The 16,726-nt window shown below is 41.7% G+C and overlaps 1 protein-coding gene across 1 annotated transcript; it reads right to left on the bottom strand.

Annotated features, from left to right (window-relative positions):
• Positions 1-602: 602 nt before the first annotated feature.
• LOC138792704 (retinol dehydrogenase 7-like) lies at positions 603-15,406 on the bottom strand. The gene is made up of 5 exons (XM_069970426.1): positions 15,321-15,406; positions 12,512-12,845; positions 9,702-9,960; positions 6,919-7,082; positions 603-2,067 (listed from the first exon to the last, which is right to left on the bottom strand). Exons 2-5 carry the CDS (start codon positions 12,822-12,824, stop codon positions 1,850-1,852), a joined length of 954 nt encoding a protein of 317 aa, XP_069826527.1. The 5' UTR covers positions 12,825-12,845; positions 15,321-15,406; the 3' UTR covers positions 603-1,849.
• Positions 15,407-16,726: the final 1,320 nt, after the last annotated feature.

The following is a 16,726-nucleotide window of genomic DNA, read 5'->3' as shown; positions in this document are numbered from 1 at the left end:
ATTTGTTGAAATTATTTTCGCTGTTAGTGCACAACCTTAGTGTTCCTTCAGTCTGCTCCTTCCATTGATTTCCAAGAATTGTGTACATTTGTGATGCCACAGGCAAAGCTGGGGAGTAGGATTGGGACTGGTACAAGTGGCCATATTTTCCTGTGGGATTGGTACAAGTGGTCATATTGGACCCCAGACCAGGAGGATTTGTGATTGGTACATTTTTGATGCCACTGTTTTTTTTCTATAATACTGAATTAGGCTGGGTTCACACTACGTATATTTGAGGCTGTATGTTTGAGGCTGTATAGCAACCAAAACAAGAAGTGGATTGAAAACACAGAAAGGCTATGTTCACATAATGTTGTAATTGAGTGGATGGCCGTCATTTAATGGCAAATATTTGCTGTTATTTTAAAACAACGGCTGTTATATTGAAATAATGGAAGTTATTTACCGTTATATGGCGGCCATCCACTCAATTTCAACATTGTGTGAACAGATCCTTTCTGGGTTTTCAATCCACTCCTGGTTTTGGTTGCTATGAGGACCTGACATGAGGACCAAATACAGCCTGAAATATACATAGTGTGAACCCAGCCCCCTAATGCAATATGCACCCAAACGGCCAGAGCACTACTGAATTACAGATACGGATGTGTTGTATTGCAGCCCTATTCACTTTAGTTGATCTGGACTGTAATATTCATGAAGCAGTGTGCTGATGTTTTTATTAAAACAAACATCTGCAGGTTCACACTTCCACCAGTGGTTCATTAAGGCAGCTCCGTCGTAAGTTCAATTTATTTTGCAGAATCTGAGCAGACAAAAATTCAGCAGGTAGTCTTTTTTTTGTTCGTTGAAATCCTGCAAAATATTTGACACCAGATGGAAACCCAATGGGCTTTATTAAAGTCAATGGGATATCACTGGTATCCGTCTGCTTCAGTTATTGAATGGACCATCTGGCTCTGTTCTGTGTCACTGACAAGACTCTCCCACAGAGCCCTGCAGGAATGTGAACCTAACCTTAAAGCAAATGTACTATGAGGTACATTAACTTTCGGTTTGCCCTTGGATAGAATGGCACAGACGTGTGGAAGCTGGAGAGGCATCATAGAGGGGTGTGGGTTTGCACCCACTGAGGGCAGGCCAGCCCGCCTCCAGTGCTTCACCCCCACCTGGGAATAGAACGGCACCATACACAGGAATCAGGCTGTGGTTCTAGAAAAAAAGGACTGTGGCACAGGCTTCCCCGTGCTGGCACTGTTCTATCCATTGGCAAAACTTAAAGTGAATGTACCTGATGGTATATTCGCTTTAAAGCAGACCTTTCAGCAGATTTTTCCTCACTTAAGTAAAAGAAGGGTCCAATAGAGCTTCTTACCTGGAATCAGGAGATATAATTTGTATTTTAATCTGCAGCTTCAGCTCTGAAATATAAGCTTAGGGTCCTTTTACACAGATAGCTGTCCAATTTATCTGACAGATTTTTGAAGCCAAAGCCGGAAATGGATTTCAAAAGTGGATAGATCCCAGTGTTTCCTTTATGACCCGATGTCAGTTAATAGTCTGTTAATATATCTGTCAGATAAATTGGTCAGATATCTGTGTGTGTAAAAAAAACCTTAGAAATTTAATGCAAAATTAGGATATAAAGCTTACAGGGCGTTTTAGTGTGTTGCAAATACCCAGTTATGTGTGGCCTGTCAATCTAAACAGAGTTGAGATTTACAAACAGGCATAGTGGTGTCAGTGAGGATAGAAAGGTCTGAACATTACTGGACTCTTGCAACAGAGGAGAACACCCCATGGTCTTTATCACCTAATATGCATAAAACTAATTGGTGCTGGAAGATTAAGACACTTGAGCAGGTTTGGGCTGTCCTATGGTTAAGAGGTAGTCTGTGATAACTGTAGGCAAATATGAGAGTGGAATCAGAATGAATTTAGAATCCCATCCAGCAGAATAACGTGTCCAGGGGTAAACTGCTGTCAGTGCATGCTCCATACAGTCTGTAGCAAGGGACAAGTTAGTAGAGCAGAATGACTCCACGCTGTCCATATAGCCATAACCTAAAAAATAAGTACAAATCTGTTATCATGTTTATTCATGTTTTGAGACACAGAGTAACAGGTTGAGAATATATCACAGTGCACAGAGAAGTGATCACAGGCCTACAATACATACAGAGGTAGCAAAAAATATGACATTTTTTTTCTTATTATATTAGTGGAATTTCCTAATGCCTAAAGGTGCAGTGCATATACCTGAGGAAACAGCATATCAGCCTAAGATAAGCAGCCAAATTGATCTGTCTAGTGGTCATACTAGTACCTCTGCTGCAGGGGCGGATTAATTTTACCATAGGCCCCAGGCTGTGAAAGGACCAAGCCTTTAACTGTAACTATGGCAGCACTAGTGTGGTGTTCATAGTATAGGATAGATAAAGCCATGATGCCCTCCATTACAGTATAATTACATAAGAATATATGTATGATGTTTTCCACTTAAAAGGTTAAAAATATATATAAACTGGATAATTCCCCCCCCCCCCCAATTCGCCTAATAGCGAAAAAATGAAATGCTAGCTAAGTATTTTGAACTGTCTTCTGTCTTTCTAGCTTCTGCCATTCCTGATTTTTTTAAAAGCCGATCTATAACAAAGATAGGAAACTGCATTTCGCTGATTGTTCCATTTGCGCACTCGCCCCCTTTCTTTCCTGCCCACTGCTGTCATTACTATTGCACAGTAAACACAGGACTGTTTTTTTCACAAATTTTGCATCATATCACCCCAATATGTATTCCATACTAGCTGATGATGTAGCAGAGCTGACTCGCCCATGGTGTAACCATATGCTGCATAACGGCCATCTGTTTACCGGGGGTGGGGGGTGTAGTGTAGGTTTAGATCTTGGCTTGCTGACTGTGAATGAAAACATTCTAGTTCCATTCAGACTCTAAGAACATCCATAACACTTTCAATATACAGAGCTGAGACACAAGGACAGGTGCATATGCCTGCATTCACTGACAGCAAGCAAATACAGAACTATAACTTTTCATATTACAGAAACCTAGGCACAGCGACACATGTAAATCTATGGAAGCGGCACAGGTGCATGGAGATGATGCAGATGATGTCTCCTGGGGGGTCAGGTTACCAAGTCAATTGACAGCTAACCCAGCCCCTAGAGGGGAGATCACATGTCCTGTGACTACAAAGGGAGAGGGAGCTGAGCTGGTCAGAGTGGACCCAGAGTAGAGGATTTTATACATCCAGAGTGGATAAGAATGAGATAAATGAGAAAAATAGGTTGGTATTGGGAAGGGGGATTGTTTAGAATATTGTTTTTGTTACCCGGATAAACCCTTTAACAGTTTTCAAATGCACATATTTTTTTTATACGCCTATTGATTTTAATGTGAGCTGCCAAGCAGACCCACTCTTATTTCAGCACCATAAGTTCAGTTGTCAGTAGAAGATTAATGGGTGTTTCACACAATAAGGAGCGGAATTTATCAAGACATACAAGCTCCGGAGTCAGCGTTAATTTTTGCCATAATTAACTCCTGCTAGCAGGCGTAAATCATGAAAAATCAGAGGACCCGTCTTCCAATGCCCCCATCAGTCGCTCATAAACCAACAGGGCTTATGTCTAAAAGAAAAAAAAATCTGGTTTTTTTCCACATACAGGCCAGGTACTATACACAAAGATAACCTGCTAATAGTTTATTAGATGCCAACCTTTGCAGAGATGTCTTGACACTTTCTCAGAGTTTAAAAAGGGAACCAATCAGCACGATTGTGCAGATATGGTTTCCAGCTGCAGAGTATAAATCTACTGTGCAGCTCCCTGAAGCTACCATGGACAGGCTATGGTACTTGTCCATATAGTGTTCAAAATCTGAATCAACAGGAGATGGGAACAATAGCATGTTTGCAATTTACATTTTATTTCGGTATAGTGATTTTATCTAGAGGTGTACATAAATACAGCATATTTGTGCCTAGAGGGAGGTTAGTTAGTTTAAGGGGTTATCCAGGGAGCAGAAAAAAAGTCTTCTTTCTCTTCTTCTGCTCCTTACTTCCTCCCTCTGACTGCATCTTGTGATACCTTTCTTAGATGAGAGGGGGTGAGAGTATATTGCAGACAATGATCAATAGCAGCCTGAAGTTACCAATGTTGTGAGGACATTGTGCAGCTATTGGACTTTGTGTGTGGGCATAGTTTCGCCCACATGTAATATGGTACTGACCCCTTTCATCTTGAAAGTTATCACCAGGAGAGCAGACGCTCTCCAGTTAACCACTTTAAGAATGGCATCTCCTAAATCTTCCTCATTGTTCAAGCATGGTCTAAAATAGTAAACCAAATAATTTTTTGGCTTTTGCAGTATATTTCATGGTAAAATTAAGGATGTCATTAGAAGTAAACAATCTTCTCTAAGGGCCACATGTATCATCCGGCGGACGGATGATTTTTGGCGGAAAGTGCCGATTTGCGTATTATTTTATACGCAAATGGCCGATTTGCGAATAAAATAATCGCAAATCGTCACTTTCCGCCGAGTACGCCAGGGGGCGGAAAGGGGGCGGAAAGTAGGCGGGAAGTGGGCGGAACGGAGGACGCGGACTCAGGGTCCGCGCGATTTATCATCCGTTCCGCCCAAATGTACGCCGAAAACCTACTCCAGTCCTCAGCTGGCGTAGGTTTTCGGCGGTGCGCACCGGCGCGCACAGGATTTATGTACAGGCAGTCCGCCTCTACATAAATCCCCGTACCGCCGGAGCTGCGGGGGCATTTTTAAGTCCGGCGTAAAAAACGCCGGACTTAATAAATGCCTCCCTAAGACTTTGCGGATAGAAAAATAAAAAAAGTTATGGCTTTCAGGAGGGTAAGATGAAAGCACACAAAACAAAGTTGGCCTGGTCCACAAGGGGTTAACTTCATTCTAGTTAGGTGTTGGGATTTCTAAAAAGGATGTCTTTTTTCCTTGTGCGTCACTGCATGCAGATAAGTGTCTGGATATATATGGCAGCAGTTTGGTTCTTTGCCATTACTTTACATATGTGCCCAGAGCAGAAACAAGGGATCTGTAATAAATGTTTTGTTGAGTCTTGTGTGACAATATTAACAGAGCCCTGACTTAAGTCCCAATAGATATTTTCACCTAATATAGAAATAACTATCAGGTCTTATTACCACCAGATCCTAACCTCCGGAGCCAACATATCCCTCTTAGAACAAAGGGGTTGGGCAGTGAAAACCTGTTGCCTGCCACCAGCAGCAGTTTGGTTGTCTTTAATATGAAATTTATGGGCACTCTTACAGAGTTTCCCTGAAAATAGGACATCCCCCGTAAATATGACCTAGTGCAGTGATGGCCAACCTTTTCAGCTTGAGGTGTCAAAATTCTGCAAAAAAAACTAGCATAACTCGGATGGTACGTTACTTCGACCGAGAAAAAAAAAACATACTTCCCCATACATTGTTTTTGCATAAATACCCCCCAAACAGCAACTGCATCCTCAGATGCCCCCATATATCATCTACTTATGAACCTTACATATAGGACCTTCATAATATACCCCAATACAGTGACCCGGGCAAGTAGCATCTCTACCATAGTAGCAGCACAAACCACCTCTATGGTAACTGCTTTTTGGATTGGAAAGTATCATGCATTGTTTTATCATGGCGGGATATCCCACTACATGTACTTATATGCAAATTAGAAAGATCTGCATGGTATGTGTGATGTCCGTGGCGAGGGGTGTTATGGATTGTGTGCCTCAGTGCGGATTATAATTCCATGAGTCACTGGCTCTTGTTATAATCGCTTAACAAGAAAGAGAAATTACCGTCACAGCTCCAATTACAGTGGTCCCGACACTAATGTAACATTTCTATGAAGCCAGCTGTCCCCATCCCTTTACCACCACACACCCCCAGTCCTCCTGTCCCCCAGCCCCCCTATCCCTTCACCCGGAAACCTCTCACTCACCCTCTCATACTCTCCGACTTGCAGAACAGTCTGGTCCGGTCCATTCTTTAGGAGGATATGCTCTGCTTGCATAGGCGTGTAGGAGCAGCGCAGCATGGCACTGCTCCTGCAGCACACGCATCCAACCAGCAAAGAGAGGATCCAATCAGCGAAGAGTGACATGGAGCACATGTCTGGCGATATGTGGAGCAAGCCAGGGAGCACTGCCAGAGGCTGCGGGTGCCATCATCATGGTGCCGCCGGGCCTGTGACAAGGTCCGTCTCGGCCTAGTGTCAGTGAATATGCCTGTGTGTGTCAGTGCTGACACGTGTGTCATAGGTTCGCCATCATGGACCTAGTGCAATGTTTCCCAATGTTTGAAATAAAAGCCCTCCCCAGAAAATAAGACCTAGCGGCACTTAATTCTAAAGCTCCCCCCAACTTCATACATTAATGTTAGCATTGTCCCTGCTTAATGGGACCAGATAGCTAAATAACATACATTACAAAAGTTACAACCTTTGTAATGTATGTTTATTAAGCTAAAAAGTAAAACTCCAGAGTCCTCCTTTAATAAAAAAGCGTATGGTAAACCAGTGACTGCCATACACAATGTATGCATACAGCCAACATATCACTACATAAATGAGCCTTATATCTAGTACCAAGAAGATGATAAAATGATAGAAAGCCTTTCCCAAAGTGTGCTTTGTACTACAGTGTAAGGCCTAGTTCACACAATGTAAAAAAAATTAAGGGGTAAAATATGGCCGTATTTGGATAAATACGGCCTTAAATAATGATCATGTTTGTTATTTAGGGTGATATTTATCCAAATACGGCTGTATTTTACCCTTATTTTGTATAAAAAATAATTTTGCCAAAGTAGATAGTAAATAGCTGGTACATGTTTTATTAGTGAAAACATACTCACTTGTCCTGTAATATTCAGCTCCGTAACTTCTCTTGACTTCTTCTGATGTTTGTTCCCATGTCAGCTTAATACTTTGCTTTTGCAAATCTGGATTTGTAAGTTCAGTTTTAAAAAAGCCAGGTTCAATGATAGAAACCTTCACTCCAAATGGCAGCATTTCACGACTGAAAAACAAGGGTAATCATTCTTTAAGGTTTGACTTATCACCGAGCTACATATGTATGCAACATTCAAAAATATTTTCTATGTCATAAATCATTATGGTCAACAAATATACAAAATGTATTTAAAAAATAATGTGCAAAGTTTGTATATATAAATATGCCCAGGCTTTATTTTATTTTTTACAACCTGCAGCCTCTATAAAGACAGCACCAGACTTCATGGAGGAGATTTATTAAGCATGTTGTAAAGTGAAACTGGCTCAGTTGCCCCTAGCAACCAATCAGATTCCACCTTTCTTTTTCAAAAGAGTCTGTGAGGAATGAAAGGTGGAATCTGATTGGTTGCTAGGGGCGACTGAGCCAGTTTCACTTCACACCATGTTTGATAAATCTCTTCCCATGTGTTTAGTCTTTTTTGTTTCCCAACCAGTGCAAGACCAAAAAGCTGCCTTCATGATACTGGACCTGGATTTCAGATAAGTATAGCTTTGTTATAAAGCATAACAAGAATAAATAAATAAAAGAAATAATAATGAATGTAAATTGCAAACATTCTTTTATTTGACATCTACTGTTAATGTTGTAGATTTTGAAAGTTATAAACGCCAATGACACTTTAATGTTTTAAGATTAACAGTTTGCTGTTTTCCAATATTCTCTGTATTAATCTTAATTCATAAATGTGATTTTTGCTCATGAACACAAATAACTAAATTTATAATCTGATATTAGAAAACTGATTAAAGGGGTTATCCAGTGCTACAAAAACATGGCCACATGGCCACAACACAACTCTTTTTTCCAGTTCAGGTGCGGTTTGCAATTAAGCTGCATTCACTTTAATGGAACTGAGCAGCAAAACCCCGCCCAAGCTGGAGAAAAGAGTGGTGCTGTCTCTGGAAGAAAGTGGCCATGTTTTTGTAGCGCTGGATAACCCCTTTAAAAGAAAAGTGTAAAATTCACTTTCACCATCCTGTAACCCTATCACAGATTATAAAAGTGGTCTAATACCTAGCATGCAACCTTATTCTTAGCAGAGACTAATAGTTATGTTATAATAAATGTTACATATTTCATCAACTGAAAAGGTAACATAACACAGTAATATAGGTTGTTAGGCTCTTCTCCCTTTTTGTTTGTATCTACTATAGGGGGAGTACACACAGGGGGCCATGTATTATATTAGGACTATCTACTATTGGGCACATCAGCACAGGGGACCATCTTTTATAGGTTGCTGCCTGGTTTACATGGGACTACAAAGGGCACCATCTTCTATCGGGGGCTGCACTGGGGGCCATCTCATTGCTTTACCTCCTCCCTTGAGGTATATGGTGGAGGAATCCCAACTGCTGCCCATGGTAAAACTAACAATTCATTCCATACTTGTTATTATCTATTTAGTCTCCTTCTCCCAGTTCTGAGTTGCCGCTTTCTGCTGTGAGCCTTTATCTTTGTCTCCCTTCGGAGACAGCTGATGTAAACAAGTCCCCACTGTCTTTATCTGCAACATTGTAGCTTATTTGTAATGCTGGGAGGATTATTTTGAGGCCCAGTTGCTAATGAACCCACTAATTAATCCTTCCGCCATTACAAAGTTGCAGATAGAGACAGTCAGGGACTGGTTTACATTAGCCGTCTCAGAAGGGGGGGGGGGGAGACAGAGAGTAAAGCTTACACACAGTTTTCCGTGTCTTCAGCAGAAAGCAGTAACTTAGGACTGGGGGAAGGAGACTGAATAGATAACAACAAGTATGGAATAAATTGTTAGTATCACCATGGGCAGCAACATATCAAAAGTTATGTTTAAGGGTCATTGATTGTGGTCCAGTTTCACTTTAAAGCAGATCTATCAGCACCCTAGCCCTACTGAAGGTGCTGAAAGTGTGCTGTAGTTGGCAGTAACCTAGTGAGCAAGTCACCTTTTGGTTATTTGTCTGTGGAGTGGATTATGCACAATTCTCAACAGTAATGAAGAGTCAAAGAGAAATTGTGGCTCCGCCTCCCTCTCCTTCATGAATAATTTCTGCTGCCCGGCCTTCTTCTCGCTCTGTCAGCCTACAGGAGGACTGATCTGCAATCAGTCTAACTTATTATGAGCTATGGTCTAGGGATAAATTACCTGTATAGAGACCAGTAACAGTTTTTTAAAATTATTTACATTAGGGGAATCGAACCCAGCGGGGAAAAAAAGTTATTGGTTCCTAGACAGGGCATTTAACTCTAGGCCACAGCTCTAACACAGCTAGGCTTGGAGATACAACTATATGTGATTGCAGATCACTCCTCTGTAGTCACTTTAAATCTGGAACAAACATTCAGGGAGACTAACAACTTGAGCGAGAAGAAGTCTGGGCAGCAGAGATTATTAATGAAGAAGAGGGAAGAGGAAGCAGTGGTGAGGCATGCCAAAGTTCGGCCACAATTCCTTTGTACTCTTTATTACAGAAAGAGACCCAAGATTGTGCATAATCTACTCCACGGACAAATCCACTAGGGGACTGACAGCACCTCGGGTAGGGCCTAGGTGCTGACAGATTCCCTTTAATGTAGGCTTGATTGATGGTACTGTTATCATCCAAGAGATGAAAATGGTTCTTAAAAAAAAAAGTTACACACCGAAGACTGTCCGAAAAGGATTCTACTCCATGCTTTGATATACAGTATCCTCCACCGCATACAGTGATTCTGCCAGCCACACTGCCTACATTCACAACACGGCCTTGTGCTTTCCGTATCATCGGCAACATATTAATTGTCACATCAATAACTCCCAATAGATTTACTTTAAGAATCTTTATATAATCATCTGTAGTCAGCCATTCATTAATCCCACCTGGGATACCAATGCCTGCATTGTTCACAAGACCCCAAAGACCTAGAAATGAAACAGGCCAGAGAATGTTATAGTCACCATTAAGTTAGATGATTTTATTTACAGTTCTTATATCAGTGACATTAGGAATTTTACACAAAAATGTATAATGTTGGATTTTCATGAAACTATTCATTATCACATTATCTGCTAGATCGGCGCTCATTTACTGAGCTATTACACAGGGAGTCTATCAGGCAGCAAGGACTGCACGGACATAGTTAGCGAACAGACCTCCGTTAGTTTCCTAAGTTAGCTTACTACATTCTCCGTTGTCCTCGGGCCTTCCTCTGTGTCTGCAGCTCTGCCTTCTGGTCTCTGCACTGACAGGCCTCAGCCGCTCAGCCATCACTTGTCGAGACAGACCGTGGCTAGTGATTGGATGAGCGGCCGCGGCCTGTCAGTACAATGATCGGAACAGAAGGCTGAGCTGCAGACAATGGGGAAGACCCGAGAACACCCGAATATTTGAGGTCTGGACCTAAAGAAACAATCAGCCAATGATCGTTTCATTGGCTGATTGTTCTCTCTATTACAAGGAGTGATAATCGGCCTGATTCAGGTGATTATTGCTACGGGCCCTTAGAGACTGTATAAAGATGGGTGTTTTACAGGAAACAACAATCACAAGTCCTCCTAACCGGAGGTCCAGTATGACCACTATCACTTGTCCCACATGCTGTGAGTCCCAGGGAATAAAGCCCCTTTAGGGACCTGACAAACTTCGCTTTTATTCAGTTACTTAAAGTTTGCTGAGCAATTTACTAAAAACACTAAAAACACATTTTTAAAAAAAATATATCAGGAGCATGAGGGGGTGGCAATTTTAAAAAAACAAACAAAACATAGCCCCTTCAACATGTTTTACAGTGAAATGCAGCGTCTTCAGGAAGCATAGTTATCAATCTTCCTATGGTACTGATCTCCTTTATATAGGTAAACTCTTTGGGGCCATGCCCCATAGTGACGAATCAGTATAGTATGAATTTACTCATGACATCTGATGACAGGGAATGGATGATGTGTTTGTACAGCGTGTGAACATAGTCTCATAGAGAGAAATTGTTTTCCATGAGGTTTGTCATATTCCCCTGCTATGGACCACTAAAGGTACCCATAATATTTTGACACTTAAAGGGAATGTTTCATCAGATAATGACCTATTGGTTAAATCAAGTGTTTAGCCAAGGGGAAAGGCAGGCACCACCACAATGAGCCACATGTGGCAAGGGATGCTACAATTGCTCCAAAAACTAAGCAATGCATCCAAAAGAAAAAGCTATGTCATATATAAACTAGTGTGCACCAAATATCAGAAACATTTACACCTTATTGATGCGGCTAAACAATTTAAAAACAGTTACTACAACATCCTAAAATACAGGAAGTGCCCCCCGCAGCGTCTGACTCAAATACATTCATAGTAGATACCGGGCACAGTAATAGATATTATGACAGACGTACGTGGATAAAAGCAAATAGCACATGACACTATCAAATAACATACAACCGGAAGTAACCTGGACCCCTATGTTACAATGCTGCTTTGCACCTTTTGTCAGGAGTAAAATAGTACTGTGAATAGCCAGTGTGTGCGAGCACGGCGAGCCATTTTACTAATGACGAAAAGCAGAAGCATAACACGTGAGGTACATTCACTCACTGTTATACAGAGCCTGGGTTACCTCAGGTTGTATTTACTTTAGGTTACTTTTGTGCTAGCAAAAAAAATAAAAATAAATAAAATAAAAAAATGAAAAAAAAAAAAAAAAAATCTATCTGTAGTTGCCTGCACCTTTTCGTGTGTAAACAAGAATGTGAAGGATAACTATCATAAAGTAATCAGGCTGCATGGATAATGCAGCTTCATAAAGGCTCTTCAACAAGCCTTGATCTTGGGCATAGAAAAAAGGCACTTATTACTGGGGAAGAGAGGTTGTTGGTGTTTTGTTGATCAATGCCTTGTATTGCTGAGAACTGACCCCCCCAAACCACTTGTACCTTCAGATAGCTGCTTTTAATCCAAGATCTGTCCTGGGGTCCGTTCGGCAGGGGATGCAGTTATTGTCATAAAAACAACTTTTAATCCGGCAGCGCTGTGTCTAACGGCCGGGGCTTACATTTGTATATGCATTAGGCTGGCACACCCTCTCTGTGCTTCCTCCCCACCCTCCTCATCATTAGGAATGCTCCAGGCAGATTGCTTCCTATTCCCCACCTGTGTGTATAATGAACATGGGCTGGATCGTTAATACACCTGTGCAAAGCTCAAACAGCACTAAATGTTCCTGGATCATTCCTAATGATGAGGAGGGTGGGGAGGAAGGACGGAGAGGTGGTGCCAGCCTAATGCATATACAAATGTAAGCCCCGGCCGTTAGACACAGTGCTGATGGATTAAAAGTTGTTTTTATGACAATAACTGCATCCCCTGCCAAAACTGCCTGCAGTTTCTTTGAAAGAGGTAGGACATGAAAAATAAACCGTATTAAGGTTGTGGGTATGAGGCCTAAAAAGCAAGACAAATATGAGAAATAATGGACATAATTCCTACCTTTATCCTTGACTATAGCAGAAACCCACTTGGTAGAAGATTTAACATGTCTACTATCAGTGACATCAAGGATTATGGTTTGTAGTCTACTAGATGTCTCCTCCTTCAGATTCTTAGCCCCCTTTTCTGTCAAACAAGCTGCCAGGACCCTCATTCCACGTTTGTCCAGTTGCTTTGCAAGAAGGTGACCAAATCCAGTGTCACACCCGGTGATGAAGACATATTTATCTGAGAGATTCTCCAGTATCTGACTCTGTCTGTACCATCTGTAGAGGAGGCTCAAACCCAACAATGCTAAACCAAGGAACCACATGGCTGTCAACGAATTTAAACACTATCATACAAAAACAAACAAACAAAAACAAATTAAAAGAAAACACAGGACAAGGATTGATTGTCTTAAATGATTTTTGAGAAAACTTCTCCATCTCAATTTTCTTCTCAGGATCACATATTTCCTAATATGTTTAACAGAATGCTAATTCTGATGAATCTTATGTATTTTTGTGTGTACTTTTTAAGTAACAAAACTTGGCTAAAAAACAGTCTCTGTGTGTCCTCCCACGAGAATCTGAGTAAGAACTGTCGCTACACCTCATCATCCTACCAAGTAACTACTTCCTACAGGGGCTGAGCAATCTACCCTGTGAGTGATGGAAAGGAGGGTGTGAGAAAGAAAAAGAAAGATAGGCTAGAAGTAAAGAACATCTCCTATAGGTCAGCAAGAGCACATGGTACATATTAAACAGTAACCCTATCCTAACTTCAGCTGTACAACACGTAAGAGCATACATATACAAAATACTGACATCTAGTGGTTAAACCTCAAAGTGCACTCCATCACCACTTGACCTGGAGTAAGAAGCTTTTTTGAGAGGTGCCAAGGAGAGACACAAAACACCCGTGGTGGGATACCACACCAGTTCTGTGTCATGTGATGATTGGGCTCATAATGTAAGTCTATGGAGCCCAACTCTTTCACTGACACAGGGGAATGGAGAGCAGACTGAGCTGCAGCACAGTCTTTTCTCTGCTTGTTCCCACAATTGGTATGGGTTTGAACACTCTGTGCCAGACTGATGAAAACGGACATGTCAAACATTTTTTTTAAAACAGTGACACTTTTTTAAAGGTTTTATTTATGCAGTTTTTTTTTTTCAATAGGAAACAACCAACTAAAAGAAACATATCAAACAATACGCCTTACACCGGCATAAAAGCATACAATGGAAATTCAGTTACAGTAGTATCATACAGAGCATATGAGAGGATACAAAATTGCAAGCATTACATTGTATATTTAACAACCGTGACACTTTAAAGTGTCACTGTCGTGAATTTTTTTTTTGCAGAAATCAATAGTCCAGGCGATTTTAAGAAACTTTGTAATTGGGTTTATTATCCGAAAAATGCATTTTTATCATGAAAAAGCAGTTTGAAGCTCTCCCCCCTGTTTCATTGTTCTCCTATGGAGAGAGCTAAAGAAAAGACCAAAACAGGACAACAAAGAGTTAATCTACAAATCCCTCACGGGATATCTCCTGTGACAGTCACCAGTGACCTGTCTGAGCTCGGATTACAGCTGTCACCCAGCTCCGTGCCTGTAATCCTCTGTTATCTGCTTTCTGCTGCCGGCTAACTCCCTCCTTCCTCCTCCCCCCTCCCCTCTCCCTAGAACAGACAGGGTACGTCTCCTGCAACAAGTCACAATTTTCAGATTTTTCAGAGTGGATGAAAAAGAGGAAGGAGGGGGGGACCTGGGAAAAGGCTTTTTACATGCAGATAATGGCAGATTTGGCTAATAAACCCAATTACAAAGTTTCTTAAAATCGCCTGGACTATTGATTTCTGCAAAAAAAAAAAAATACGACAGTGACTCTTTAATAAATTCTGCCAAAGCGCCTCCTCAATGGATTACGACGCTGTGACTTGGCGAGATGGATTAAGTATCCAGGGCTCTAGCGGGGGGTCAGGCGGCCTTCACCGCGGCAAGGGGGGGTGACAGGTTCCCTTTAATAATTTTTGCCATTGTCCCAATTAATGCATTCTACAGTGGGTTCCCCCTCAATTGTGTCACCACCGCTTTTAATGATGTGCCTCTGTCCTCCTCGATGAATTGTACAGTTATTCCTCTGAGGGTGGCAAGTGGCTGTGGAAGGAGCCAAATGTCCCACTGCTTCTGCCTGCATTGAATTATTTAATTTTATCAGTATCTTAAAAAGGGTAGCTCCGGCAAAAAATGTTTTCTTATTAATCAACTAGTGTCAGAAAGTGCCAGAGATTTGTAATTAACTTCTATTAAAGGGGTTATCCAGCACTACAAAAACATGGCCACTTTCCTCCTACTGTTGTTTCCAGTTTGGGTGGAGTTCCATTGAAATAAATGGAGCTTAATTGCAAACTGCACCTGAACTGGAGACAACAGAAGGGGGAAAAGTGGCCATGTTTTTGTAGCGCAGGATAACCCCTTTAAGAAATCTCAAGTATTCCAGTACTTATCTGCAGCTTTGTCTATTACATACAGCAGCTGATAAGTACTAGAAGATGTGACATTTTTAATAGAAGTAAATTACAAATCTATGGCACTTTCTGACACCAGTTGATCTGAAAGAATTTTTTTCTCTGCTGGAGTTGCCCTTTAAGGACACCAGTACAATTGAACCCAGGGAGAGCCAGATACCCCCACTCACTGGATCCCTGAACTGCTGGATTGGCAGTCAGTTTTGGGGCCCCCTGGGTTACTGTTTCCTACAATTTTCCACAATTTGAGGATTGCAATGGCCTAAGTTCCCAGTGCATGTTTTCTTACCTTAGGCGTGAATAATCAGGAGTGACAATATAGAGAAGTTCAGGACTGTTTTTTACGAGCATTCAACTGAGCAGGGTCAGCTGTACTGCAAAAGGAAAAAAAAATACATAAAAGTTAATAGTTTACAGAGACATAGCAATAACCTGCAACGATTGTACCTTGTCTGAGAGAAGTGTTGGGGTGAAGCCCAGAAAGAATGCAATTGTCACACAGCAAAGACGTTTACTGCTAGTTATGAATGCTCAGGGCCGGGACAAGGAGTTTTGGTGCCCTAGGCAGAGAAGCCCCTCCCCCCCCGCATAAAAGACATATCCTTACATAGGGGGACATTTATTAAGGCATTTTCTGCACTGCACTTAAAAACGTCCCCGCAGCTCTGACAGTACAGATTGAGTACCATCCACAAAAATTTGGCACCCCAGATGGGACCTCGGGCAAAACTGACCTTGGTCAGCCTAAAATAACCACCACACCTTTCCAGACAGCGGCCAGGGAATGGGAGAGCGCGCCTCCATTGAATACGGTAAGAAAATTCTGTAATCTTGCCCGAAATATTCCTAGCCCGCTGTCTGTTTGGATGTGGTCTGTCGGCTGGCAGTTGGTCACTACAAAAGCCTGTGGTCAAGAATTTGGTAAAATCTCTTGTCTATCTGTGGTTATGTTACCTGTCTGAGAGAGTTGGAGTCAGGGCAGCGGAGAATTGGTCTGTGCAGAGTGTTCACTAACAGACGGTAGTCTTAACCTCTTACTGAGTACGTTGGTGTAGACGTCTCAGGGTACAGGGGAGTTGACAGACGTGGATCTGAACCTCTTACTGAGTATGTCGGTGTAGGCGTCTCAGGGTACGGAGGAGGGGACACGTTCTGGAGGCAGGCGGGATCCGGTAGGTCTGTCTCCGCCATTAGAGCAAGCGGTAAAGTTTGCTCCTGTTGTGTGGACTCTTTGTGTAGACTGGACGGAAAAAGGTGATTCGTAACTCTCTCAGGTTGTTTTGTTTTGTGTGTCTAACATGGGAAAGCGCATATCACTTGGACTGGGGGAGTACACAGCCTCCCAAATGGTGTCTGAGAAAAAAAAATGCTGTGAATTAGAAAGAAACCATAAAAATAAGGTGGAAGCTGAAAAAAAAAAAATTCTTGAAAAGATAAGAGGAAATAGCTTACTGATGCAGAATTAGCGAGAGACTTGCATCAGAGTGGTGGAACAGAAAGTTTTCATAAGTATATTATATATGTGTATCAGACAATGCTAGCAGGTGGGGGGCCACCGCCCTAAAGTGGCGTCGATTACTGGACTTGTGCGAAAAAATCCTAACTCCCATCATATTTGTTACAATTGTGGATCACATTCCATCACTCTGTTCCCCCCCCAGAGGAAAAAAAAAGGTGTCTCCAGAAACAGTCCCC

Source organism: Dendropsophus ebraccatus, chromosome 5 (assembly GCF_027789765.1).
Source record: "Dendropsophus ebraccatus isolate aDenEbr1 chromosome 5, aDenEbr1.pat, whole genome shotgun sequence".
NCBI lineage: Eukaryota > Metazoa > Chordata > Amphibia > Anura > Hylidae > Dendropsophus > Dendropsophus ebraccatus.
The sequence above is the reverse complement of the archived record's forward strand: the minus strand, read 5'-3'. Positions and strand labels throughout refer to the sequence as shown.